At 43.5% G+C, this 27,681-nt stretch overlaps 2 protein-coding genes across 6 annotated transcripts in view; both read left to right on the top strand.

Moving 5' to 3' along the window:
* LOC137432261 (importin-7) overlaps nt 1-23,049 on the top strand; it is a 62,481-nt gene extending 39,432 nt beyond the window's left edge. For all 3 annotated transcript variants that reach the window (XM_078782853.1, XM_078782854.1, XM_078782855.1), the window contains 8 exons: nt 1,293-1,390; nt 2,785-2,880; nt 7,824-7,907; nt 8,007-8,143; nt 16,166-16,371; nt 17,385-17,612; nt 19,229-19,345; nt 21,430-23,049. In XM_078782853.1, coding sequence (XP_078638979.1) covers nt 1,293-1,390; nt 2,785-2,880; nt 7,824-7,907; nt 8,007-8,143; nt 16,166-16,371; nt 17,385-17,612; nt 19,229-19,345; nt 21,430-21,527 — 1,064 coding nt within the window. In that variant the 3' untranslated portion in view covers nt 21,528-23,049. The remainder of the gene's footprint in view (nt 1-1,292; nt 1,391-2,784; nt 2,881-7,823; nt 7,908-8,006; nt 8,144-16,165; nt 16,372-17,384; nt 17,613-19,228; nt 19,346-21,429) is intronic.
* Nucleotides 23,050-25,850: 2,801 nt separating this feature from the next.
* The window catches only part of LOC137432259 (switch-associated protein 70), a 96,842-nt gene continuing 95,011 nt past the window's right edge, over nt 25,851-27,681 (top strand). For 2 of the 3 annotated variants that reach the window (XM_078782851.1, XM_078782852.1), the window contains exon 1: nt 26,345-26,557. In XM_078782851.1, coding sequence (XP_078638977.1) covers nt 26,462-26,557 — 96 coding nt within the window. In that variant the 5' untranslated portion in view covers nt 26,345-26,461. Of the gene's footprint in view, nt 26,011-26,344; nt 26,558-27,681 lie in introns of those variants that run through there. The other variant, XM_078782850.1, reaches the window with a different exon arrangement.

Here is a 27,681-nt window from a genome sequence, read left to right as displayed (position 1 = left end):
CCAAGTTGTCGATTTGACGCGTTAATTCTGCCCGCAAGTTCTCTATCGGATTCATATCTGGGGACATGGCAGGCCACTCCATATGCTCCACACCACGGTCAGCAAGAAAGTGTTGGATCATGCGAGCACGATGAGGCTGTGCATTGTCATCTTGGAAGACAAAGTTTCCTCGAAAGGCTGCACGAGAAAATGGAAGCAATGTTTCTTCCAGAATGACCCTGTACTTGAACTGGTTCAGGTTTCCATTCAGAACAACCAGGTCAGTTTTGCCCCCTGCATAAAAAGCAGCCCAAACGGTCACCCCACCACCTCTAGCTTGGACTCTTGGCACTATACAATGTTCGTTGTGGGCTTCATGCACTTGTCTGCGCACTCGGGCGCGGCCATCTTGACGATAGACCAGGAATTTAGACTCGTCACTGAAGGTCACGTGATTCCAGTGTCCTGGCTGCCATTGACGGTGCTCTCTGGCCCACTGCAATCGGCGCTGGCTGTGTTGTCTGGTCAGGCGTGGCTTTCTCAGGGGACGCCTGGCACGATAGCCTGCTTGAACTAGTCGTTGGTTGACTAGCCTTCTGGATACAGGCACATTTGTCAGTTGCTGCCACTCAGCCCTAAGCCGATTAGCTGACTTGGTACGGCCATTGCAGACTAACCGGTGCAGCTGGCGATCATCTCTCCTTGTGATTCTGCGTGGACGTCCTGTCCTCAGTATTGGAGTAGGTACACCCCTCTGAGCATTTCGTTTCAGGATCTTTGACACCTGACCTTGAGTGATGCCATACTGCCGAGCAATAGCACGCTGTTTCATGCCAGAATTTCGTAAAGCCACCACTCCATGACAAACAGCATTGTCAAGTTGACGGACCTGAAGCGGCAATACCTTTTGGAGACGTGCAGCAGTTGTTTTCCACTAATACAGAACACAACAACCCTTATATACCCGATTGTGAAGCCAATCATCAAATGTACCTATCCTTACATTTTGTCACGCCACCTGTGATATAATCCTGTTATTGACTTCTTGCTGCGAAAGACAATCAGTGACATGGTTCTTTCAACAAAGACATCACCGAAGGGTAAAAGAAACTCACCAGATTGATATACTGAGTTCAGAAAGTATACCTAAGTCAAGAAAAAAAAAAATTCCATATTAAATGCCAAGTCTGTAATTAAAACGTCGATAATGCAATGTTGTTTTTTGAAAACGTGTTTATTGAAATTCACCCTAAACAAGAGTGAAAGCTACTCATCTTTTGCCATCCTTTGTGTTCCTGTTGATCCCTCCCCAGAAATGATGCCTGTCCTTCACAACTACGTGACAGTCGACACAGACACGCTGCTGAAAGACCCAAAGCACCTGGAGATGATTTACAGCATGTGCAGGAAGGTAAGGTTGTTAAGTGCTGTCCGTATCCCTGGGGTTAAGCCCCCAAAAGGACGAATGGCCGAAATGAGCTTCACTCCGAGGCGTATACCCAACTTAGCGGTAGTGACACGCACGGGAAGGTTTGAAGTCTTACCTTATCGGTAACACATGCAGGGGTTAATCCAAACCCACAAACACAAAGACGGGACAGCAAAATCCACAATACAAGAAAAGTAAAATTCAACAAATAATGATTTAATGAAAATAAATGCACGTAACAACGAAAGGTGAGGTAAAACCTAAAATTCCTAATTGAGACGTCTACACTCAAAATCATATACAAACAAGGGGAAAACGAAAGTAAATGAAAATAAATAATGCTTTGGTAATCGGCCGGCACTCAGCTTTGCGTCCCCAAATGGCTGGGAAGGCTTGCCGGTCGCTCGTCGCCTCCAAACCACCGCGCGGGAAATGCACAAAATGGCACGGAGTGGCGTTCTTCGACGTCCAGAGGAAACACGACGCCGGCCCAGTACACCGCCAACGTCGATCCTGTGCCTTGTAGTTCCGACTGTCCCGAACCGCCATTTCTCACCAGCCCTTTCCCAAGAGAGCACACAAACCAAAGACCACTCACCCGCGACCAAGCTGGAACAAGGAGGAAATGCGACTGTCCACGATCAAAGCCAGGACCAGAAGAGCAAGATGGTGCGGCCTTTTCTCTTTTCCTTCAGCTCTTGACTCTCCCACGATGACGTCATACTCTCTCTAATCACTGAGCTCTACTCAATCATTCCATCGCGCTTCCATCAATCACGAGGGCTGGGGCACGGCCTCCTCGTTACGAGTCGTCGGGGGGCATAGTCCAATCTCTTTCAGGAATGTTCGGATGACGTCGAAGGCCGTAAGGCGGGGCTTGCGTGCCGATCGGCAAATGTGCTGGGTGTTGGTTAGCCCTGGCGGCGTTGTGAGCGAATGAGTCCATTTACAGTGCTATCGTTGTAGTTGTAATGGTGGCTCTTTTTGATGTAATAACGACAAAGGGAAAAATTACAGGGCCATTACACACTGGGGTTTATACTTGAGCCCTACCTAATTAGCATAGCTCCACCCCTCGTATGGAGACACATATACATCTTACCCAGACATTCGACACTAAGATACATCGAGGTGGGTTCTTCTTCTTCGCGTCACTCGGAGCATGCTAATTTATACGATTCTATCTCTGCCAAGGTATTTTATCAACACCCCAAAAACATAACAGTACACTTGGTTTCCTTTTGCTGAAAGACCTTTTTGTCACATCATGAACGTTTTTGGAGAAACTTAATTATTGTAAGGCCATCACCTGCATGTGAACGGGAGAAGTTAACAAATCATACATTGGGTGCTTCATCTTAGTCTGGTCTTCACAGGTCCTCATGGCATCCCCCGAGGAGGATGTGGAATGTTATGCAGCCAAGTTGCTCGAGGTTATCATCCTGCAGTGCAAAAGTCGGGGAATTGACCAGGTGGGTGCTTCTTGTCAGCCTCGGAAGCATTTGATCGCTGTGATAGTACAACCATCTCTTTCCAAAAGACTGTGCACTCCACGAAGCACCGTCTGCTCATTGTGCTGTGCTGGGATTGCTGTTTGTTTGGCTGGTTGAATTCCTCAGGAGAGCGACGCCAGAATATGACGACGCATTGCCAAGCATGCTTCCGTTGAATTTTCCTGCCTTTATTACCTCTTGGCTTTTGTTGTAGCCCTGAAATACAAAGTTTCGTCAAAAGGTTCCTCGGCTGATTTCATGAAGGGCTGTGGTTGTTTGTGTTATCGCTTGTTTTTATGGTTTCGCCGATGAAGTTGCCGGAGGCATATGTTTTCGGGTTCCCATTTTCGTCCGTGCATGCATGTGTCCTTCCGTGATAGGGTTTCATTTCCGCGATAACTTAAGAACGGCTGAAGGGAACCAAGTCACACTTGATACAAGTATATATATGTAATGATGTAACGATAAACGGATTGGATTATGTTGTCAAGAGGTCAAAGTTCAGAGGTCCCATTAGGTTAAAATTCTGTTACTGTGTTGACTTGTGAACCAGTGATGGGATTTTGACCAAAGTTGGTACAAGTATATATTATGATGTAAAGATGAACTGACTAGATTTCAGCGTCAAAGCCCAGAGGTCATGTCGGGTAAAAATGTGATACTTGAGAACAGCTGTATGGATTTAAATTAAACTTGGTACAAGTATGTATAATGATGTAATAATGTTGGCATCGCGACGTCAAACAGTGCCGTTCTAGTTGGCCCATCCCCCGCGCAGTGGTCGACGGGGTTTTTTGCAATAACTTTTGTGTGTCTGGTGTGTGTTTGTCCAGGCCATAACTTTTTTTTTACCATTTAGACTTTTGTCATGTCAATATTAAAGAAAGCTTTATTATGAGAATCTGGAGAAGACAAATTCATAATTTGGCCGAAAGGTCAACGTCACATAACATTGTCAATTTTCATCCAATTGTTCTGAAATTTTAAGAATTTACATATTGTGTCACTGAACTGGTTCATCAATCAAAAGGTAGAAGCGTACTGTTTTTAATTTTATTTTTTTGATCAAAAGGTCAATATAACAGCAACTAGCATTTATCTGGGGCTCAGCTGTGTCCCAAACCCATCCCTCTCTGTACCCACCATACCCAGTCGTACCCTGCTGCTCCTGGACTCCGTGTCCTTTCCTCCTGACAAGGTGGAAAAGTTTCTGTCAACCCTCGACTCTGATTCTGCAACTGGACCCGACGGCATCAGCCCACGGGTCCTAAAATCCTGCTCTGCTGCTCTATCTCACCCTCTCTCTGTTCTCTTCACCCTCTCTTTTGCTCAAGGTCAACTGCCATCTGCTTGGAAATCAGCCAACATCACCGCTTTGCACAAAAAAGGTGCAAAAACCGATCCTAGCAACTACAGACCAATCAGCCTTCTCCCAATTATCAGCAAAGTCATGGAATCCATCATTGCTTCGGATATGAAATCTTTCCTCTTCTCCAATGGCTTGATCTCTGATCATCAATTTGGTTTCAGACCAGGTCACTCTACTCTGGACATGCTGCTTCTGCTGTCTCAACAATGGATGGAGGTCCTCAATGCCAAACAGGAAATTAGAGCTGTCTCCCTCGACATATCACGTGCCTTCGACACGGTCTGGCACCCCGCTCTGCTCACCAAACTCTCCTCCTTTGGTATCCATGGAAATCTCCACGCATGGCTGGCGGACTTCCTCTCTAGTCGTCGTCAACGTGTGGCCCTGAATGGGTTTCTCTCATCTCCTCTTCCTGTTCAGGCTGGAGTTCCCCAAGGCAGTGTTCTGGGCCCCGTGCTTTTTCTGGTCTTCATCAATGATCTCTCTGACTCTCTCGAAAATCCTCTCTATCTCTTTGCTGATGACTCCACTCTCTGCCGCTCCATTCCTCTTCCCTCAGATCGGCAGTCTGCTGCCTCCTCACTCTCTGAAGACCTGGACAAAATCACAGACTGGTCAAACAAGTGGAACATGTCTTTCAATCCTGACAAATCTCACACTCTTACTATGTCTCTCCGAAAAGATCGACTGGACAACCCTCCCATCTACTTTCTCAACAATCCTCTCCAAGAAGTTCTGTCGCTCAAGATTTTGGGTCTCACTATCTGCCATGATCTTTCTTGGGAAAACCACATTTCCAAGCTGGCCTCCAAAGCCAGTCGCCGACTGGGCATCCTCCGTCGTGCGAAGTCCTTCCTCGGCACACCTGAGCTCCTCACCACATACAAGGCTTTCATCCGCAGCTCAATGGAATACTGTTCTCCCCTATGGGCCGGTGCTCCTGCCTCACACCTAGCTCGGCTTCACGCTGTTGAAACCAAAGCTTTCAGAATTATTGGAATCTCCCGCGATGAAGCTATCTCTGAGGGCCTTTCACTCACTCACCGCAGGCAGGTAGGTGGTCTTTCTGTCTTCTACCGACTCCTCTCCGGCCTTGCACCCCCAGCTCTCTCTGTGCTCTGTCCCCCAAATATTCCTACAGGTCGCACAAGATCTGCCAGCAACCCTCTGATGGTTAAACTGCCGAAATCTCGGCTCTCTGCTCACCTTCACTCTTTCATTCCTCTTTTCTCCCGCCTCTGGAACAAACTCCCTCACTCCCTTCAATCCCACTCCTCCCTCCAGGTCTTTAAAACAGCTGTTCACCACCATCTCTTATCTTCCCCCATCCAAAACCTTGATCTTTTCTACCCCCGCTAATTCACCCCAGATCCACCTTGTTTGAAATTCCAACTTCTTTCCTGGAAGTCCTGGCAGTGTCCATATGTTTTATACCTCTCCCACCGCCCCCTTCCCACGCCCCCCCCCCCCCCCCAAGCCCTCGCCCTCTCTCAGATCTCTCGATGTCTCCATGTCTCTCGGTCCCTGCTCTCAAATGTTGTGTTTGTGTCCTTCCCCCTCTCTCCCCATCTTGTCTACCGCTCCCTATGTTATATGTTTTATGTGTCGGTTTGTCTTTCTGTGTGATTAATGTTCGCTCTTTCACGAGCCTCGACCTTGTATACAAAACAAAAAAAAATAAAAAAATCTGCATTTGGGTTTTCATAATGGTAGTATCGCAGGCTCGCAGGATGTGGTACGCAGAAACAAATAAGTAGTGTTCACAGAGAAGCCTTCAGCTGTTTATTCCCAAGAAGCTGGGAAAAGCTCCTTACGGCTCTATGAAACTAACGGAATCATATTGTTTTGTGATAACAATACTTCAAGATTACAGTTGCACAGTAAATCAAACGCGGTGAATCAAATGAAAAGGAAACAGTCTGGTGGTGTTGATGTGCAGCATGAAAAGGGCACCAAGGTACAGGGCATACAAAGCATTTACATGAGAACATATAACAGACATGCATTCCAATCTTAAAATTAACTATATAAATAGAGATGTACTGACCACTTTAATCCTCTTTAACGAATCGTACTTGTACGCAGACAGGGAAGCAGAATGAGCCTCGTCACACAGATGGCTTCGTGGTTCTGCATGAACCTCGCAACGCAGATGGCCCTGTGGTTCTGTATGCACCTCACAACGCAGTAATAGCTTTTTGACACGATTTAAGATTTGCAGTGCTGTAAACTTCGCAGGGCGCTGTCGGCTTTACACTTCACAGGGAGCCACAGGCCTTTCACCGAGCCAGTCAACGTGCCAAAAAAAGAAAAGGAGTGAACATCTGCCCAGATAGCTCCACCCTGGACTTTTAACCGACTCGCTCCGACCAGAGGTTAAAGGGATTTAATTATTTAACCTATCAACGTCAAGACTGACGTTACAATCAAGGTTGCGTAAAATATCAGTATTTCTATGACTCCCCAATATGACTCATTTCAGAGTGCAACCTCGTTCTGTCAAGAAGGTCACAAAATCGTTAATTTCCATCTGATTGACTTGAAATTTGAGCAGGGTTTGCATATTCGGTCACTGAAGCCTATTGCATTTGAGGTCAACAGTCAAGGTCGCCTAAAATCAATCGTTTTGTATTTTTGTCAGGTTTCCCATATGGAAGAAGAAGTCCAAATACGAAGCGGAAGCAGACGGGCTTTGCATTTTCAGATGCTTTCTAGTTGGTTATTTTTTTCCATGCATTCTATATGGCTCCTTCAGTTATTTACATAACTCGGACGTTGGTGTAATGTGACCTCGGCATTAGTGAAGCAGACTTTGTGACACAATTGTTTGAGCATCCGCTCTAAGATTGGGAGGTCGGCAGTTCAATTCCCATCCCGGCGGAGTCGTACTAGAGTTTAGAAATTTTACATGCTGCTTTATCACTTGACACTCAGAATTTGGGGGATAGATCATGGACTAACACAGTGGATTGGCATCTCATTTGGTGGAAGGGTGAGTGGGGTTGGGGCAGGAGGGAGGGTGGGATTTCTCCTTCATCGGCCCACTGACTCTGGAGAGAAAAGTGACGTCACTGATGGCACCTTCAGTAGCTGTAATGCCCAGGGAAGGTGCATCACTTCCGCCAAGCCGTGCGCCTGTTGGTGCCTCCATGAGCCTTAAATCAATAGCATATTCGTCCAGGAGCAAGGAAAGCAACTGAGCTGAAATTGCATGCAGAATATATACCGGTGTACCTTTTCAACTATTCGGACCTGCTACATTATGGAGTTATTTGATTTTGCACAAACTGCGAATCAAGTGCCCTCCATTTATCTTTGGAACTGTATATTACCATGCACTGCGGTCCGTTGCTTTCCAACCAAGCAAGATATTCTAGTTGTTTGAAACCAAACCTGACCAGATGCAGCTTTGTAAAACTTTTTCTTCTTCCCCGAAACAGAAAGGTGCACTCTGATATTGTTTCATTTCTGGCATTTCTTTTAAAGTTTACCTTGTACTTTGGCCTTTTATTTACAGTACATGTCATTTACAGCTGACAAACTGTTTCCTCAGTGTATTCCTCTGTTTGTGGAGGCATCCCTGGAGAGACTTACGAGAGAAGTCAAGTCGACGGAGCTCCGTGCCATGTGCTTGCAGGTAAAGAGGGCTTGGCACCTCAGGGGTTATGACACTTACTTGATGTGCTGTTTGGCTGGAATCTATAAGTTTTCTCACATTTTTATCTGACTGGTTCAGGTAGTCATTGCTGCCCTTTATTACAACCCGATTCTCCTCTTGACTACGTTGGAAACGATGCGCTTCCCATCTAGCACGGAACCAATCACAGCACAGTTTGTTAACCAGTGGCTCAACGACGCCGAAAATTTCCTTGGGTGAGTTGAGTGGATTTGGTGAGAGATGGTTGGATGGATGATCAATGGAGATGTATAGTCATGTGGACGGTAACCTCTTGACAGGATGCAACCACACCGATGCGGTTACTGGAATGCTGAATATGCCAAGATTTCATAGATAGGCAAACTATCACTGCTTTTTCACAAACCGACACCAACCGGTTATCGCCGGCCTGTGATCTGGTGGGGCCTATCTCTACGCTGGTTATAAAACAGGATTGCAATACATATAAATTTAACCCTTCAGGACCTGATCGTTTGTGTGAAAAATGATTGTATAAAATAACTGTTCCTCAAGGGATGAATAAATAATTTATTGCACAAGACGCGGCATGAACACAAGACGACCACTATTTTCTCCGGAAGCACCACACACACATATACTGTCAGGGCAAGCCAGTGGCCAGATGCATAGTCCAGACCATCAGCTGGTCCAAGCCAGAGAGCGAGCTGGTCCAATGGCGAGGGTCAGACACGGACTGAGACAGGAGAGGCTGCTTCCTGTCGGGGCCGTGGTTTATTCACAACCCTCACCCTGCCGTAATTCCCCCACTTCACCCGGGGCTCATCAATGATGGGAGTTTCACCAATGATGGATTACGAGGATATTTTCCCCCCAATGGTTCCACAAATGAGACCCCAGGGGTTTTGCCAATTGTATCCCGAAAGCCCCAGAAATTGCTGCTTTGAGGCCCTGCCATCAGTCTCTGCATCCAGGGCATTCATGAATCCCAGTCTAGCAACGAACCAATTGCCTACCCACCCTCTCCACCTCCCACCTTTTACTCATCCCCTCCCCCCCCCCCCCCTCCCACCCACTCCCTATGAGGACAGGGATAACAGGTATTAGTGCTGTGCCCGAACCGAGTTCCATAACTGTAACTCTGCGAGTTGCGCTTCCGAGCCAAGTCCGACTCGCGCTTCCGAGCAGAATCGAGCTGGGTTTGGCTGTCAAGAGCTTGGATATTTTCCTGTCACATTAAATGAAGTACCGTCGAAATGGAAATTTTCGGGCATTTTACGCTACAATGGAGAAGTGTGAATTTAACAACGCGTACATGATGAATCGCAAGCTGTAGTGAATAGCAAGCAACGCACTTGGTCAGCACATGTAGCGTAGGTTGTGGTTGTGGTTGTTTCTGTGTTCGTAGCGTAGGTTGTGGTTGTGGTTGTTTCTGTGTTCGCTCCATGTATTTTTATGGCTCCACTGATGGTCGCCTGAGGCATTATGTGTTTGGGTTGTCCGTGATAGGTTTTCTTTACTGCGATAACTTCAGAACTGCTGAAGGGATTTAAATCAAACTTAGATCAAGTATATACGATCATGTAAACATGAACTGATTAGATTTTTGGGTCAAGAGGTCAAAGGTCATTTTAGGTAAAAATCCTGTTACCCTTTTATTATAATGGATTTGTGTGTGTGTGTGTGTGTGTGTGTGTGTGTGTGTGTGTGTGTGTGTGTGTGTGTGTGTGTGCGTGCGCGCCCTCCATAACCCCAAAACCATGAAACATAACGGCTCCAAACTTTGCATGCATACTTATCGAACTCCATGGGAATACATGGATGAGAACTGAGTGTGTCAGTGTTTCAATCAACACCCCTTTTGAAGATGATTAACGGGGTGCTCATTACAAAAACAACAACAAAATAAGCCTTAGCAAAATGGCGGTGCACCATCTTGGTCAGCCCTTTGTCACATCGCTGGGTTCTTACGCCGCCATTTTGTTTTGGCCGTTTTGTCTTCGTTTCCAAACCATCTTGGTTTTGAAACTACACTACATGACCAAAAGTATGCGGACACCCCATATAATTAGAGGATTTGGCTGTTTCAGCCACACCTATTGCTGACAGGTATATATAATCAAGCACACAGCTATGCAATCTCCATAGACAAACATTGGCAGCAGAATGGGCCGTACTGAAGAGCTCAGTGACTTTCAACGTGGCACCGTCATAGGATGCCACCTTTCCAATAAGTTAGTTCTGCCCTGCTAGAGCTGCCCCGGTCAACTGTAAGTGCTGGTATTGTGAAATGGAAACGTCTAGGAGCAACAACAGCTCAGCAGCGAAGTGGAGGGCCACGCAAGCTCACAGAATGGGACTGCCGAGTGCTGAAGCGCGTAACGCGTAAAAATCGTCTGTCCTCGGTTGCAACACTCACTACCGAGTTCCAAACGGCCTTTGGAAGCAACGTCAGCACAACAACTGTTCGTCGGGAGCTTCATGAAATGGGTTTCCATGGCCGAGCAGCTGCACACAAGCCTAAGATCACCATGCGCAATGCAAGCGTCGGCTGGAGTGGTGTAAAGCTCGCCACCATTGGACTCTGGAGCAGTGGAAACGCGTTCTCTGGAGTGATGAATCACGCTTCACCATCTGGCAGTCCGACAGACTAATCTGGTTTGGTGGATGCCAGGAGAACGCTACCCACCCGAATGCATAGTGCCAACTGTAAAGTTTGGTGGAGGAGGAATAATGGTCTGGGGCTGTTTTTCATGGTTCAGGCTCGGCCCCTTGGTTCCAGTGAAGGGAAACCTTAACGCCACAGCATACAATGACATTATAGATGATTGTGTGCTCCCAACTCTGTGGCAACAGTTTGGGGAAGGCCCTTTCCTGTTTTAGCATGACAATGGCCCTGTATACAAAGCGAGGTCCATACAGAAATGGTTTGTCGAGATCGGTGTGGAAGAATTTGACTGGCCTGCACAGAGCCCTGACGTCAACCCCATTGAACACCTTTGTGATGAATTGGAATGCCGACTGAGCCAGGCCTAATCGCCCAACATCAGTGCCCGACTTCACTCATGCTCTTGTGGCTGCATGGAAGCAATTCCCCGTAGCAATGTTCCAACATCTAGTGGAAAGCCTTCCCAGAAGAGTGGAGGCTGTTATAGCAGCAATGGGGAGGGGACTAACTCAATATTGATGCCTATGATTTTGGAATGAGATGTTCGATGTTCGGGTGTCCGCATACTTTTGGTCATGTAGTGTAATCTACTCTCACAGACTAATTAAAATATAATCAAATTCGGGATTCAGATTTGAGGATCGGATCCCATACCATTCACTAAATTAGTTTTAGGTAGTAGCGTGTAGACAGCAACCGCTCAGGGTCATACTACTGTTCGGACTTGGGAGCGTTAAAGTGGTGCCTGGAACCATCTTGCACTCTCCATGTCAGGATTGTTGGTCTTACTTTCTGTCTAACTCAAACTAAAGCTACCGGGCTAGCTTTAATCTCTTTCTTGCAAACAAACATCATACACTTTTCATCATACACTTTTCATCATACAGTTTTCATCACACACTTTTCATCATACAGTTTTCATCACACACTTTTCATCATACAGTTTTTATCACACACTTTTCATCATACGCTTTTCGTCATACACTTTTCATCACACGTTTTTCATCACAAACTTTTCATCATACACTTTTCATCACACACTTCTCATCATACACTTTTCACCATATACTTTTCATCATATGCTTTTCATCATACACTTTTCATCATACACTTTTCATCATACACTTTTCATCATACACTTTTCATCATACACTTTTCATCATACACTTTTCATCATACACTTTTCACCATACACTTTTCATCATACACTTTTCACCATACACTTTTCATCATTCACTTTTCATCATACACTTTTCATCATACACTTTTCATCATTCACTTTTCATCATACACTTTTCATCACACACTTTTCATCATACACTTTTCATCATACACTTTTCATCATACACTTTTCATCACACACTTTTCATCACACACTTTTCATCACACACTTTTCATCATACACTTTTCATCATACACTTTTCATCATACACTTTTCATCATACACTTTTCATCATTCACTTTTCATCATACACTTTTCATCATACACTTTTCATCATACACTTTTCATCATACACTTTTCATCATACACTTTTCATCACACACTTTTCACCATACACTTTTCATCACACACTTTTCACCATACACTTTTCATCATACACTTTTCATCATACACTTTTCATCATACACTTTTCATCATACACTTTTCATCATTCACTTTTCATCATACACTTTTCATCATACACTTTTCATCATACACTTTTCATCATACACTTTTCATCATACACTTTTCGTCATACACTTTTCATCATACACTTTTCATCATACACTTTTCATCATACACTTTTCATCATTCACTTTTCATCATACACTTTTCACCATACACTTTTCATCATACACTTTTCACCATACACTTTTCATCATTCACTTTTCATCATACACTTTTCATCATACACTTTTCATCATTCACTTTTCATCATACACTTTTCATCACACACTTTTCATCATACACTTTTCATCATACACTTTTCATCATACACTTTTCATCACACACTTTTCATCACACACTTTTCATCACACACTTTTCATCATACACTTTTCATCATACACTTTTCATCATACACTTTTCATCATACACTTTTCATCATTCACTTTTCATCATACACTTTTCATCATACACTTTTCATCATACACTTTTCATCATACACTTTTCATCATACACTTTTCATCACACACTTTTCACCATACACTTTTCATCACACACTTTTCACCATACACTTTTCATCATACACTTTTCATCATACACTTTTCATCATACACTTTTCATCATTCACTTTTCATCATACACTTTTCATCATACACTTTTCATCATACACTTTTCATCATACACTTTTCGTCATACACTTTTCGTCATACACTTTTCGTCACACACTTTTCATCACACACTTTTCATCACACACTTTTCATCACACACTTTTCATCACACACTTTTCACCACACACTTTTCACCATACACTTTTCACCATACACTTTTCATCATACACTTTTCATCATACACTTTTCATCATTCACTTTTCACCATTCACTTTTCATCATACACTTTTCATCATACACTTTTCATCATTCACTTTTCATCATACACTTTTCATCATGCACTTTTCATCATACACTTTTCATCATACACTTTTCATCATACACTTTTCATCATACACTTTTCATCATACACTTTTCATCATTCACTTTTCATCATACACTTTTCATCATACACTTTTCATCATACACTTTTCATCATACACTTTTCATCATACACTTTTCATCATACACTTTTCATCACACACTTTTCATCACACACTTTTCATCACACACTTTTCGTCATACACTTTTCGTCATACACTTTTCGTCATACACTTTTCGTCATACACTTTTCGTCATACACTTTTCGTCGCACGCTTTTCATCACACGCTTTTCGTCACACACTTTTCGTCACACACTTTTCATCACACACTTTTCATCACACACTTTTCACCATACTTTTCACCATACACTTTTCACCATACACTTTTCACCATACACTTTTCACCATACACTTTTCACCATACACTTTTCACCACACACTTTTCACCACACACTTTTCACCATACACTTTTCACCACACACTTTTCATCACACACTTTTCATCACATACTTTTCACCATACTTTTCACCATACACTTTTCACCATACACTTTTCACCATACACTTTTCACCATACACTTTTCACCATACACTTTTCACCATACACTTTTCACCATACACTTTTCATCATTCACTTTTCATCATACACTTTTCATCATACACTTTTCATCATACACTTTTCATCATACACTTTTCACCATACACTTTTCATCATACACTTTTCACCATACACTTTTCACCACACACTTTTCACCATACACTTTTCACCACACACTTTTCACCACACACTTTTCACCATACACTTTTCACCACACACTTTTCATCACACACTTTTCATCACATACTTTTCACCATACTTTTCACCATACACTTTTCACCATACACTTTTCACCATACACTTTTCACCATACACTTTTCACCATACACTTTTCACCATACACTTTTCACCATACACTTTTCATCATTCACTTTTCATCATACACTTTTCATCATACACTTTTCATCATACACTTTTCATCATACACTTTTCACCATACACTTTTCATCATACACTTTTCACCATACACTTTTCATCATACACTTTTCATCATTCACTTTTCATCATACACTTTTCATCATACACTTTTCATCATACACTTTTCACCATACACTTTTCATCATACACTTTTCACCATACACTTTTCACCACACACTTTTCATCATACACTTTTCATCATACACTTTTCATCATACACTTTTCATCATACACTTTTCATCATTCACTTTTCATCATACACTTTTCATCATACACTTTTCATCATACACTTTTCATCATACACTTTTCATCATACACTTTTCATCATACACTTTTCATCACACACTTTTCACCATACACTTTTCATCACACACTTTTCACCATACACTTTTCATCATACACTTTTCATCATACACTTTTCATCATACACTTTTCATCATTCACTTTTCATCATACACTTTTCATCATACACTTTTCATCATACACTTTTCGTCATACACTTTTCGTCATACACTTTTCGTCATACACTTTTCATCACACACTTTTCATCACACACTTTTCATCACACACTTTTCATCACACACTTTTCACCACACACTTTTCACCATACACTTTTCACCATACACTTTTCATCATACACTTTTCATCATACACTTTTCATCATTCACTTTTCACCATTCACTTTTCATCATACACTTTTCATCATACACTTTTCATCATTCACTTTTCATCATACACTTTTCATCATGCACTTTTCATCATACACTTTTCATCATACACTTTTCATCATACACTTTTCATCATACACTTTTCATCATACACTTTTCATCATACACTTTTCATCATTCACTTTTCATCATACACTTTTCATCATACACTTTTCATCATACACTTTTCATCATACACTTTTCATCATACACTTTTCATCATACACTTTTCATCACACACTTTTCATCACACACTTTTCATCACACACTTTTCATCATACACTTTTCGTCATACACTTTTCGTCATACACTTTTCGTCATACACTTTTCGTCATACACTTTTCGTCACACGCTTTTCGTCACACGCTTTTCGTCACACACTTTTCGTCACACACTTTTCATCACACACTTTTCATCACACACTTTTCACCATACTTTTCACCATACACTTTTCACCATACACTTTTCACCATACACTTTTCACCATACACTTTTCACCACACGCTTTTCATCACACACTTTTCATCACACACTTTTCATCACATACTTTTCACCATACTTTTCACCATACACTTTTCACCATACACTTTTCACCATACACTTTTCACCATACACTTTTCACCATACACTTTTCACCATACACTTTTCACCATACACTTTTCACCATACACTTTTCACCATACACTTTTCACCATACACTTTTCACCATACACTTTTCACCATACACTTTTCACCATACACTTTTCACCATACACTTTTCACCATACACTTTTCACCATACACTTTTCACCATACGCTTTTCACCATACGCTTTTCACCATACACTTTTCACCATACACTTTTCACCACACACTTTTCATCATACACTTTTCATCATACACTTTTATAACGATAGGTACAAGTATTATAACGATGCATGGATGAACTGTTTCGATTATGGGGTCAAGAGGTCAATGGCCAGAGGTACCATTACATACCAGTTTGTTTGAAGTACAAACCAGTGTGTTGTTGCAGTGTTAAAGTTCAAACACTTTTGGGAATAACCACAAACGTCAATAAACTTGACGAGTGGGAGAGGTGCTGTAAGTCAATAGTCCGGAATTTCGAACTTAACCAAAAGGCCTTGTGTTCTTGTGGAATGCCTTGCATCCGTTGAGTTATTGGGGCCATAAGTATGTTTGGTTGTTGAGTTTTGATAACCATAGGGTTTTTTTAACCTCCTCTTATTTCTGCCCTGCACCTCATCTAATCTAGGCTCCATGACCGGAAAGTCTGCGTGCTCGGCCTCTGTACGCTCATGGGGCTGGAAGATCAGCCCGAGGTGGTTAGACAGATCACCCCACGCATCCTTCCCACACTGGCCATGCTGTTCCAGGGCCTGAAACGCGCCTATGCCAGCCGGGCTGAGGATGACAGTGACAGTGACAGCGAGAGTGATGAGAGTGAAGAAAACGATAACGGTGCGATTGTGGGAAACATTATGTTTTCGGGTTGTCCGCGTGTCCGTCCGTACGTGATAGATTTTCGTTGCCTCGATAACTTAAGAATGGCTGAACGGATCCAAGTCAAACTTGATACTCGTATGTATAATGATGTAAAGATAAAGTGATTAGATTATGGGGTCAAGAGGTCACAGGTAAAAATTTTGTTGCCGTGCTGACCTCTGAACCATTGATGGGATTTTGACCAAACTTGGTATAAGTATATATTATGATGCAAAGATAAATTGATTAGATTTCGGCATCAAGAGGTCAAAGGTCAGAGGTCATGTCAAGTAAAAATATGATACTTTAGGACAGCTGAAGGGATTTAAATCAAACTTTGGGCAAGTATGTAATGATGTAAAGATGAACTGATTCGATTTTTCGGTCAAAAGGTCAAAGGTTCGGGGTTATATTAGGTAGAATCCTGTTACAGTGATGACTTGTGAACCAGGGATGGGAATTTGCCTAAACTTGATACTAGTACTGTATATATTATGATGCAATATGAACTGACATATATTTTAACATCAAAAGGTCAGAGGTTATGTCAGGAAAAATGTTGTCGAGATAGGGATTTAAACTAAACTAAGTACATGTACCATAATACATATGTACAGATTTAATGTGGAGGTCAAATGGTCTTGAGGTTTTAGGTCAAAGTTCGAGTAAGCAAAAACATAATGTGGGCGGAGGCATATTGGTCGACGTCACGACGTCGAATTATGTTATCGTTATATCTATTTTTTATAATCTCTCTTTGTGAGTGCCACTGAGTCGAGAAGACGTTCCATGCTCTCCCCAACAACCCCCTTTTCTCTGCATATTTTACACCTGTGTGTGCACGTTTGACATTGCTCCTTTCCTCTGCCACTCGGTGTGTTTTGTATTGCAGTTGGAGAAATATAGTTTATTTTTGAAATACGTTAACAAAACTGCCATTGGAAGGTAAGTGCAAGTTTAAATATGTCTGACCCATCCTTTGCCTGCAGATGTGCTGGGGACTGATGATGATGACATAGATGACTCGTCCCAGCAGTTCCTGGAGGCACTGCAGTTGGGCAGCCAGGATGAAACCATTGGTGACGATGATGACTATGACGAAGATGACGATGAATGGGATGAGGAAGATGAGACGCAACTTGAGAATTATACAACACCTCTTGATGGAGACGATTGTGATGTTGACGAATATCAGGTCTTCAAGCAGGTCCTGCAGGGTGAGTACCTGCACAGCATTTGCGGTGATATTAACACTGACCCTTAATTTATGTCGACGGCTAATGAGTACATTTGTCATTAGTTATAGTGATATCGTGATAATTATAGTTTTTGAATGCAACTTAAAATTTGAATAATCTACCGCATTTGTTGGCGTACCAGTCGATACATTTTCCCCGGAAGTCCAGGCCTCGACTTGCACTCAGAATTGACTTATCTATGGTTTAAGACATTTAATTATATAAATAAATAAAAATTCCACAAAGTGTTATATTTTCTGAAATAAATTGGACATTTCTTAATTTAAAACACATTACAGCAAGTTTCCACTTAATGTCTTGGATGTGCTCCTAGAAAATGCAACATTAAGTAGATGAGATATTCCCATAGACGTAGTGTTATAATGGATGCGTTCCCAGGGCCCATTTTTGGCCACCCTAACATAACTATTACCTAACTTAACTACATGTTACAGACAAATATTAAACAAATCAATAAAGAATACATGAAATGCACAAATGGACAATTAAATGAATAGTTGCAGGGGTACTCACCAAACTGTAGGGACGAGATTGTTTACCAGGAAGGCGGGGGTGCGGTTGTGGAGTAGGAGGGGTTACAGGGAGGAAGATCAGGCCTTCGTATCTCACACGGACTGCTCAAATACTTTGTGGTCTTGGAAGGCAAAGGCAAGGTAAGCCCTGAGCGATAGAGCACTCCCCTCCTGATTGGGCTTTTGGGTGAGTCGTGCGGTGAATCCGGAGTGGAGAAGTCATCACCGAGTTGCCGAGGGAATGTGCGATCAGAGCGCCAGGGACTAACACGAATATTTGAATGGCGGAGACAAATCTTGTGTTGAGAAAATGTGTAGACGGCTAATCGTGGCTGCAAAGCTCGGTGGACAAACATCGAGTGCTTGTATCATAGGTACTCCATGTGTCAGGTGTTCATGTATATTGAGGAGTAGTGTACTAAGACAAAATGTACATTAATGTGATATGAGCCAGTGCTGATAATTATTCTGTCACTTGTTACAATGCACTTCAATATGATGACAAACATGTTGAAAAACGATTTACATTCTGAATTTATCTAAAAGATCGTCCCACAAAGTAATTCAAGTAATATAGACAAAACGGTCATTAATAATCATGACCCTGGAAGTGTCACAGCTAGGGATGCGTTGAGTGTCAGGGAGGAATTAACATCTCCATTATTCTGACCGACAGTTGTGCTAACTACCCTGGTTGATCTAACTTGGTCTTGTACTCCAAATCGACTTGTAGGCTGAAAAATATGGTACTTTGAATACATTTCTCGTTTGGTTTACCTCTCTTTTGTCGGTTCGCAAGTATGTCTCAAATGTCCTGTGTGTATTCAGGAAGACCCCTCCCTCCTTTCTTTGTTATTTGGACTCCATTTGCAAGGTCATGATGAAACGAGAGGTGACGTTTGTTACAAACTGCACAGGTCGTTGCATCAAGATATTTCTACAGAAGCAAAACTTTATTGATTTGTACCGGATAAGAGAGCGACGGCTCGTCATGTTTTTATCCTATTTTGCTACGTTGTTTAATCAAAGCTGTACATGCTTATCCATCTTGATATCCCACAGTCCTGGAAACCCGCGAGCCCTCTCGGTACCAAGTCCTGACGAACGGCCTTACAGAGGAACAGCGCAGACAGATTCAGGATGTGTTCACAACAGCTGATCAACGTAAGGCTGCTGCAGGTATGCCTTTCGAAATTTTTAGTTCAACCTCCAACACCTGTTTGACCAATGCACAACTTCTTGTTTTAAACTGCACTTCTTTTGCTTGTACTTTTATTATTTTTGCATATGATAGGTGAGCTTGGAGATTTTCTTTTTTTTGTATACAAAGTCTAGGTTCGTGGAAGAGCGAGAACACAGAACATAACTAGAAGGGCACTTGCTGGAGCGCATATTGAACCTTGCTCGGACCTGAACCAAAATCGAATCGGCTTGTTCTTGTCTCCTAACCAACTCGTCCACTAAGTTTATTCATAACTCGTCCGCAACTTTTTAAAATATCATGTTATATATCGCTTTTCACCCGATCTCTCAATGGAGAAGAATCACTTAATAATTAAACAATTCTCAAATCTGAATCCATATTCAGATCTTCACCAAAATCGAATTGTCCTTGTCACACACACAACCGGCCCACCAAGTTTCGTCCAAATTCGTCCATAACTTTTTGAGATATCCTGCTATGTATCGTGTTTGGCCCGATCTCCCAATGGTGAAGAATCATTTGAAAAATTCTAGTAACTGGATCCGGATCCAGATCTTCAACAAAATCGAATCATTTCGTCCTTCTCACATACCCAACTTCTCTGCCAAATTTCGTCCGAATCCATCCACAACTTTTTGAGATATCTTGTTCACAGACAGACAGGCATGGCTGAAAATATAACCTCCATCCACCTTCGGTGGCGGAGGTAACTAGAAGGGCACTTGGTAGATCGCATATCTCCTCCAAGCTGATTAGTTTACATTTTGTATCCCACTGATAGGCCGGATCTGGATTCAGACCTCAATTTAAATTTGATCAGCTTGTTCTTGTCACCTAACCAAGTCATCCAGGAAGTTTTTGTCATAACTCATCCACAACTTTTTGAGATATCACATGATATCGTTTTGGTCCCATCTCTCACTGGTGAAGAATCACTTTAGAAATTAAAAAATTCCCGTATCCAGATCCGGATTCAGACGTTCACCAAAATCGAATCAATTCATCCTTATCTCACACCCAACTATTCCACGAAATTTCGTCCGAGTCCATACCCAACTCTGAGATATTGTGCTATATATCGTTTTTGTCCATATCTCTCAATGGTGAAGCATCACGAAAAAAAAGGTATCCGGATCTTCACCAAAATCTCATCAATTTGTCCTTGTAGCTGCCCAAACCTGTCCACCAAATTTTGTCTGAATTCATCCACAAACTTTTGAGATATCCTGCACATAAACAAACAAACAGCTAAACAAACAAACAGGGGTGAAAACATAACCTCTGTCCACCTTGGGTGGTTGGAGGTACTAAGGATAACATTGTGGAAAGGGGGAGAGGGGTGGGAAACGCATCAACTGAAGGGTAGAGGGACACTTGGAGGACAAATAGGCATGAGGAAGAATGAGATGAAAAGGAAGAGTAGGAGGACAAAGGGGTGAACAAGCTCAATACTAGCTCAAAATACAACAAGAAGGAGGAAGGGAAACCCGGGGATGAAGATGATACAGGAATGGAACGGAACAAAAAAAACCACAACAGAGGGTGAAGGAGAGGGGGGAAACACAATAATGTGGAAAGGAAGGAGTGGGTTTGTGGGGTTTTAATGAGGATATGAGTATCGATGGGAGTGGAGAGGGAATCGTGGTGAACAAGCATCTTGAAGCCTGGGAGGGAAGAACAGGATGATGAAGTTGGTTCTACATGTGACATAAAAAGGAACAAACAAATTTATGCAATAAGTACAAATATTTAGAATTGGGCAGATTCCAACTTTTTAATCAATTTTGATTTTACATTTATTTTAAAATGAGGCTGCTCAGATAGTTATGGACAATATACTAATTCCGATCACACAAATGAAGGGGAGGAATCATCATTTCGTATGCAGCCTGTCACTCATGAATGCGGTTTTTGATGGAACTTTTTATTTATTCCAGACACGTTGTCCAATTCATCTCTGCCATGTGGAAATGACACGACAAATGATTTCCAGTCCCTTTTATTCTTCAGCATGACTTCGCACTCACGTTTGCGTCCTTTTATATCTTTGCCACGACAGAGTCGAAGAAGATCGAAAAGCAAGGAGGATACAAGTTTGAGACCGTCCTCGTGCCCGACACATTCAACTTCGGAGGCTGGGCGCCTGGCTCCCGGTGAAGGCAGGAGGAAAGCTGCGTTGGTTTATTTGTATTGTAGCTTACGGGGAAATGTAATTGTTTAAAAAAAAAAAAGTAAGTAAACAAGTCTTTGGAAGATGAGCGCAAATTTAAATCTTTGTGCAAGTGGAAATGGTTTCCTTGTATTGAAATACCGGTTTTTGAAGCTCATTAATAATCGTGAATATCGACAGTTTTTTCCACCGCAATGTTTTTGCTGCTGCTTACTCTCCTGTAGGCAGGAAACGAAAAAGAGGAAAGTCATCGCTTCGACGAGGTAGGCTTGCGTGGGCAGCCACGTTCGCTCCAGCTTTCCGACTCCACGGCGCAGGATGTTATTTTGACGCTCAAGCGTTTTCGCTCCAGCACGAATTGCCTTAGTACACAGTTCCACCGTCTCTCTATTTTCGGTCCATTTCATCGGGTTCTTGTACAGGAGGCTTCCTGGTTGTACGGTTTTGTCCTCGGCCAGTTTCACACATTTATTTGCACCTTAAAACCAAAAAAAAAACGACAGCAACAAAAAAAAAACATCGAAGGATTTGATTCATGAGACAAAAGACGCTTGGTGGAGTTTTTAAATTAATCGCGTACGGATGACCGTACTCGAGCTGTCTTTTACCGCAAGGACCTCCGTGTGATCCTTTGTTATAACACTATCGAGGGATGTGTGTGTGTGTACGTGTGTGTGTACGTGTGTGCGTGCACACTCACGTGTGTGTGTGTGTGCGTGAGGTTTGGGATTGGTTGTGAAACTTTGGACTGACACCTGGTATTGGCGAAGGGCTTTGACACACAAATAAGTTATTCAAAAGGGTTTTTTTCATGAAATGTTTTCTTTTTCTCAGTACAGTGTAACAAACGCAGGCACATGCCGCGGGCTGTGGATCAAAGTGTATTAAAACAGGGAACCTTGTAATTTTGGTGTTATTTATACACACGGCCATCGATGGAACCGGCAGTGTTAGGGGACCTGGCTTGATTATTTTTTGTTATTTTAATTTTTTTTGCGTGGGGGTTCAGCATGGTGAGCATAGGAGAGGAAAACAAAATGGTGAAAATTTCTACCGGGCCCTTAGAATGTGACTTGTGAAACTGCGGTTGATTAATGGATTTTCCTTTTTCTTTCCTTTTCTTTTTTTTGGGCAAGATATGCACTTCATTGCTACAATTTGAGTATTTAATTGATTGTACATAAATTTAGATGCATTTATAAACCGGCACATGCATTCGGCGCAAACGCAGTGTGTTTAGTAGTTTTCAACACTTGAATTAATTGAGGTTGGAATCCAGGAACGAACCTACTTGTTTACAATAAGTTACTTGTATCTTGGATGCCGACTGTTCAGAGGCATGATTGTGTTCGGAGTTGTTAAAGGACCCTGCGCAGATCAATGTTGTGTCTGCCTGAGGCTCTGGCATTTTCCACCCTTTTTCCTTTTTTTTTTTTTTTGATTAGTTTTCTTTTTTTCTTTTCGTGTACCGTTCTTTCATCATTGTGAATAAACTTACCATGAATTGCCCACTTCTTTACTTCTAATTTACCATTAATTATTTTTGTTTGTGAGCAGGATATCTCAAGTTTTGGACAGAGTCTGATAAGATTTGCTGGACAGATTAGGTGTGATAAGTAAATAAGCCCTAAGCCTGGTGTTGGCTTAGCGGTTCGGGTGCCGGCTTGGGATCCTAGGATCCTGGGTTCGACTCCCGGTCGATCGCTGAATTAACGCCAGGGGGGGATGACTCAGCCTGTCATCCTTCCGAGGTCGGCAAATTGAGTACCAGCTTGCTGGGATGAATGATCCCGGTGTGTACCCCGATTTAGAATAGGTACATCGTATCCCTGCGCATCGTAAGAGCGTGACCAAGGGTTGGCGTCAGGAAGGGCATCCGGCCATAAAAACATTGTCTCAAACAGGGAACCATGATTGTCATGGGGCCCGCAAGGCTAACCCCCGCTCTAGCGGGGAAAATGGCCTTAAAACGATCATTCATTCATTCATTCATTAGGTGTGCGACAAGAACGAATTGATTCTCGATTTTGGTGAAGATTCAGATCCGGATACAGTACGACAATTTTTAAAGGGATTCTTCACCGTTGAGAGCTGGGGCCAAAAGCATATATAGCACGATGTCTCAAAAGGTTGTCGACAAATTATGACAAAACTTGGTGGATGAGTTGAATAAGTGACAAGAACAAGCCATTAGATTTTGGTGCAGATCTGGATGCAGATCTGGCCTATCGGTAGGATACAACCACCGAGTGCCGTTCTAGTTTGTTGTTGAATTGGGACCGTTGGGGAGTGTGAGGACTTTCTCAATGTGCTGGCAAAAGGGGGAACGTTTTCCCAGTTTGCTGTGATTGGCGACTGCAATCTTGCTCGGCCACTCACTCTGTAATGAAGTTACAAGGGCACTTCAAATTTGACTTGGACGGTGTCTTGCATTAATTTATTTATTTACAATATATAATGTCGGTGACCAGTCCCCTTAATATTGGGCTGACCATGTGGTTAAGAGCAAGTACACTTGCCTTTGAGCTGCCATCAGTTCAACTTCAAACCCAACTTTAGAAAACGCCTTTTCGTATTCACCGGCGGATAGTAAAGATCCAAAGGCAGCTTTTAAAGAGTAGGCCATCGTGTACCCCGTCTCTAGTCGGCTTCATGCCCTGATCTGGCCCATGCCAGGAGATGGGCACCACTGGATCTATTTCTACTTGGGAACCTTTCATGCCAACAATCTTCATGGCAATGGATCAGATCATTGGTGATAATAAAAATGGCAGCACGTGAGTTAACAAGCTGTGGAAACAAGCCTGTGTGCAGACAAGTTGCTGCACAGTGATGCCGAGTGCCTGGCAAGGACATCCATTTTTGAATGGTCCGAGTCACTCGAGGATCGACACGAAAGTGTATGTAATGAGCCACATGCTGCGAGACGTCACCTCACTGTCCAACACGAACAAGTCAATTGAGGATGCCATATTTCACTGACGAGGCGTCAATGCCTCAAAAAGTAATATGATTATAGTTTTTCATGATATTCGTACAAGATTGGCCGCACACAAAAGTCTATTTAAAATTTGAACCACACCTGGCTGAGGGATGACACGGGCACCGCTGGGTCTGCTTGAAGTTTTGTAAATACATGTGTGACAAGCATGTTTGAAGATGATGGATAGATCCCATTGTGAGTCTGGTTCACATGTTGCGAAGCAAGTGGTCGGATGCTACGAAGGGAAGGCTTTTCGACAACACGCCCTTCATTTTGCATTGGTGCAAGAAAATAGCTTGATTTAAGCTAGCTTGGTAAATTTTGTTATATTTAATCCTTATAGAATGCAGTTTATACAAAATAATAGGTTGGGTAGTGGGGTGTGTCCCTAATACTAATAGGTTGGGGGGGGGGGGGTATGGTACTTGCTTAATGGAGAGGGTGGAAGAGGTTTTCCTAAAGGGGGGGGGAGTGGTAGTGTTAGTATGAAATTGTGTCACAAAAAGTATGAGGAAGAGGAAGAGTAATTTATTGAACTTCAAAAGGCTGTTGGCACTATAGTGGAGGTGAGATAATTAATAGTCAGGTTCACTATGTTAACAAATATAATTTCTTTCAAAATTTTGGGATTAGCAAACCTGTACATTTTTGGAATCTTCAGAGCATGGAGAATCCGAAAATCAATGTGGCATTTGCACAGAGACCTGCATGGCCGCCATTTTGGATTTTCAAAATGGCCGCCATAAAATACATATTTTGCGCTATCTCGGCTTCTAGTCAACCTAGAAACTTAATTAAATATGCTAATCCTATGTTTTCTGGGTCAAGGAATCCAATAAAGGCCTCAAAATAGTGCTCAGGATTATAGAAAAGCAACAAACAAAGGTTATTGAAAACCATTGTCTTTATATTTGTGATATAACTGTATTACATAATACATGATATTGCAAGTCCTTTGAAGTTATAGGTTGTTATAGGAAGTTATAGGTAGTATCAGATTGAACTATAAGTCCTATACACAGGATCTACGAGGTCTATACCGTTCAGGAATATGCTTTTACAGATCTTCATCACTGTCCTGTGTCATTTTCGCAAAGGTGTCTACACAAATGTAAACATTAATTTTAGGATTCCTCATGCTCTGAATATTCCAAAAATGTATAGTTTTGCTAATCTACCAAAATTTTGAACGAAAAAACATAGTGAACCTGACTATAAGCAAAAAATGCCAGTGTTGTATGCACGACGCCGTATTTTGATATTTAAGCCACGCCCCTTCCACCGGCAACTTTTCCCTTTACGCGATGACGTCATCCGTCGGCCCTTCAGCACACGCGGGCCTCTGACGCATGAAGGCCTCACCTGACGCGCACACGGGATGGAAACGCGGTTTTGTATCACTCTAACGGCATTTGTGTTCATTTTGGATTTATTTTCTTCAGTTTTGCTTTTGAACCCAAAATGTAAGACTAAGATGTGCAACTGAGGTAAATTCTACTTTCACAATGTGAAGTATGTAGCCTAGCATGCATGGGATTATTAGCGTGTAATTTATGCGTAAAGTCGGGAAAAGGAGGTGAAGGTTTTGGAGGATTTAAGCGGAGGAATTGAGCGAAAATAATGATTGGGTGGGGAGCCGATCCAGCATCCAGGTAGGTAATGTCAATTCAGTGAACAAATTGGCGCGACAGGTCACGCGCGAGTTAGACTTTTGTTGCCTCTGAGAAAGTCATAGCGGGACATCCAATGAGCGTCACGTTTATCAGAGCACGTGGGTTGTGGGCGGCAGTTCTCCGTCAAAGACGCACCATACCGTATTTTTTTTAGAAGAAGAAGAAGCTGGAGGAGGAAACGGCAAATTTGCGCGAGTGGTTGAGACCGGAGTCGCGTCGCGGGGGATGCGACGCGTCACATTCGGGCTCGAGCGAACCGAGGCCAATGGACCTCCGCGCCGAACTGCTCAAGTCCATATGGCACGCGTTTACTGCTTTGGACCTCGAGAAAAGTGGAAAAGTGTCGAAATCGCAGCTCAAGGTGAGTTGTCCGACCGTTTCACTGCGACGTTCCCAGCATGTACTACTGTTCTGGCTTCAGTACGAACCGAGCTTGTGTTTTTTTTTTTTTTTTAACCTTCTTGGGCGTTGCAGATGTGCTTTGAATGGGTGAAGCCGTGCGGTGGAAGCGAAGTTTGTACGTTTGTGACGTGGATTCCATCATGAGGTGTTAACAAATGTGCGTGTTGTGTAGTAACCTTCAATACCCCGACCAGCAGCGCGCCTTGGCCCCGATCCGCGGCACCGTGGGGCGTGCCCTCGCCCCCGACACGCGCGTATCTTCTCATTTGTGGCGTGTCTCGATAACTCCGCCCTACCCCCTATTCCCCCCACACCAGCCTCCAGCCCTGAACCCTCCCCCACTCCCGCGCATTCTACCACCGCTCCCCCGTAGACTCCCTGCCGGCGGTGCGCCCTTGCCCCTCCCACTCCGGCTTCCTCCTCTCGTGCACCTCGGCACGCCCCTCCCCCCACCCCCCCGTGGCTTGCCTCGACCCTCCTCCCCACTCTTTCCCCCACCCCCCGTGGCTTGCCTCGACCCTCCCCACTCTTTCCCCCACTCTCCGTGGTTTGCCTCAACCCTCCTGTCCTACTTCCCCCCCCCCCCGCCACTCCCCATGGCATGCCTCGAGCCTCCTCCCCACTTCCCATAGTGTTCCTCTACCCTCCCTCCCCCCTCCCCATGGCTTGCCTCGAGCCTCCCCCCCACCCCCCATTGCATGCCTCGAGCCTCCTCCCCACTCCGTGGCATGCCTCGAGCTCCCCCCCCCCCACTCTCCATGGCATGCCTCGAGGGTCCCCCCCACTCCCCACGGCATGCCTCGAGGGTCCCCCCCACTCCCCACGGCATGCCTCGAGGGTCCCCCCCACTCCCCATGGCATGCCTCGAGGGCCCCCCCACTCCCCATGGCATGCCTCGAGGCTCCCCCCACTCCCCATGGCATGCCTCGAGGCTCCCCCCCACTCCCCATGGCATGCCTCGAGGCTCCCCCCCACTCCCCATGGCATGCCTCGAGCCTTCCCCCCACTCCCCATGGCATGCATCGAGCATCCCCCCCCACTCCCCATGGCATGCCTCGAGCCCCCCCCTACTCCATGGCATCC

Source organism: Myxine glutinosa, chromosome 8 (genome assembly GCF_964187855.1).
Source record: "Myxine glutinosa chromosome 8, kmMyxGlut1.1, whole genome shotgun sequence".
NCBI classification, from domain to species: domain Eukaryota; kingdom Metazoa; phylum Chordata; class Myxini; order Myxiniformes; family Myxinidae; genus Myxine; species Myxine glutinosa.
Note: the sequence above shows the minus strand (reverse complement) of the source record. Positions and strands in the feature narration are given on the sequence as shown.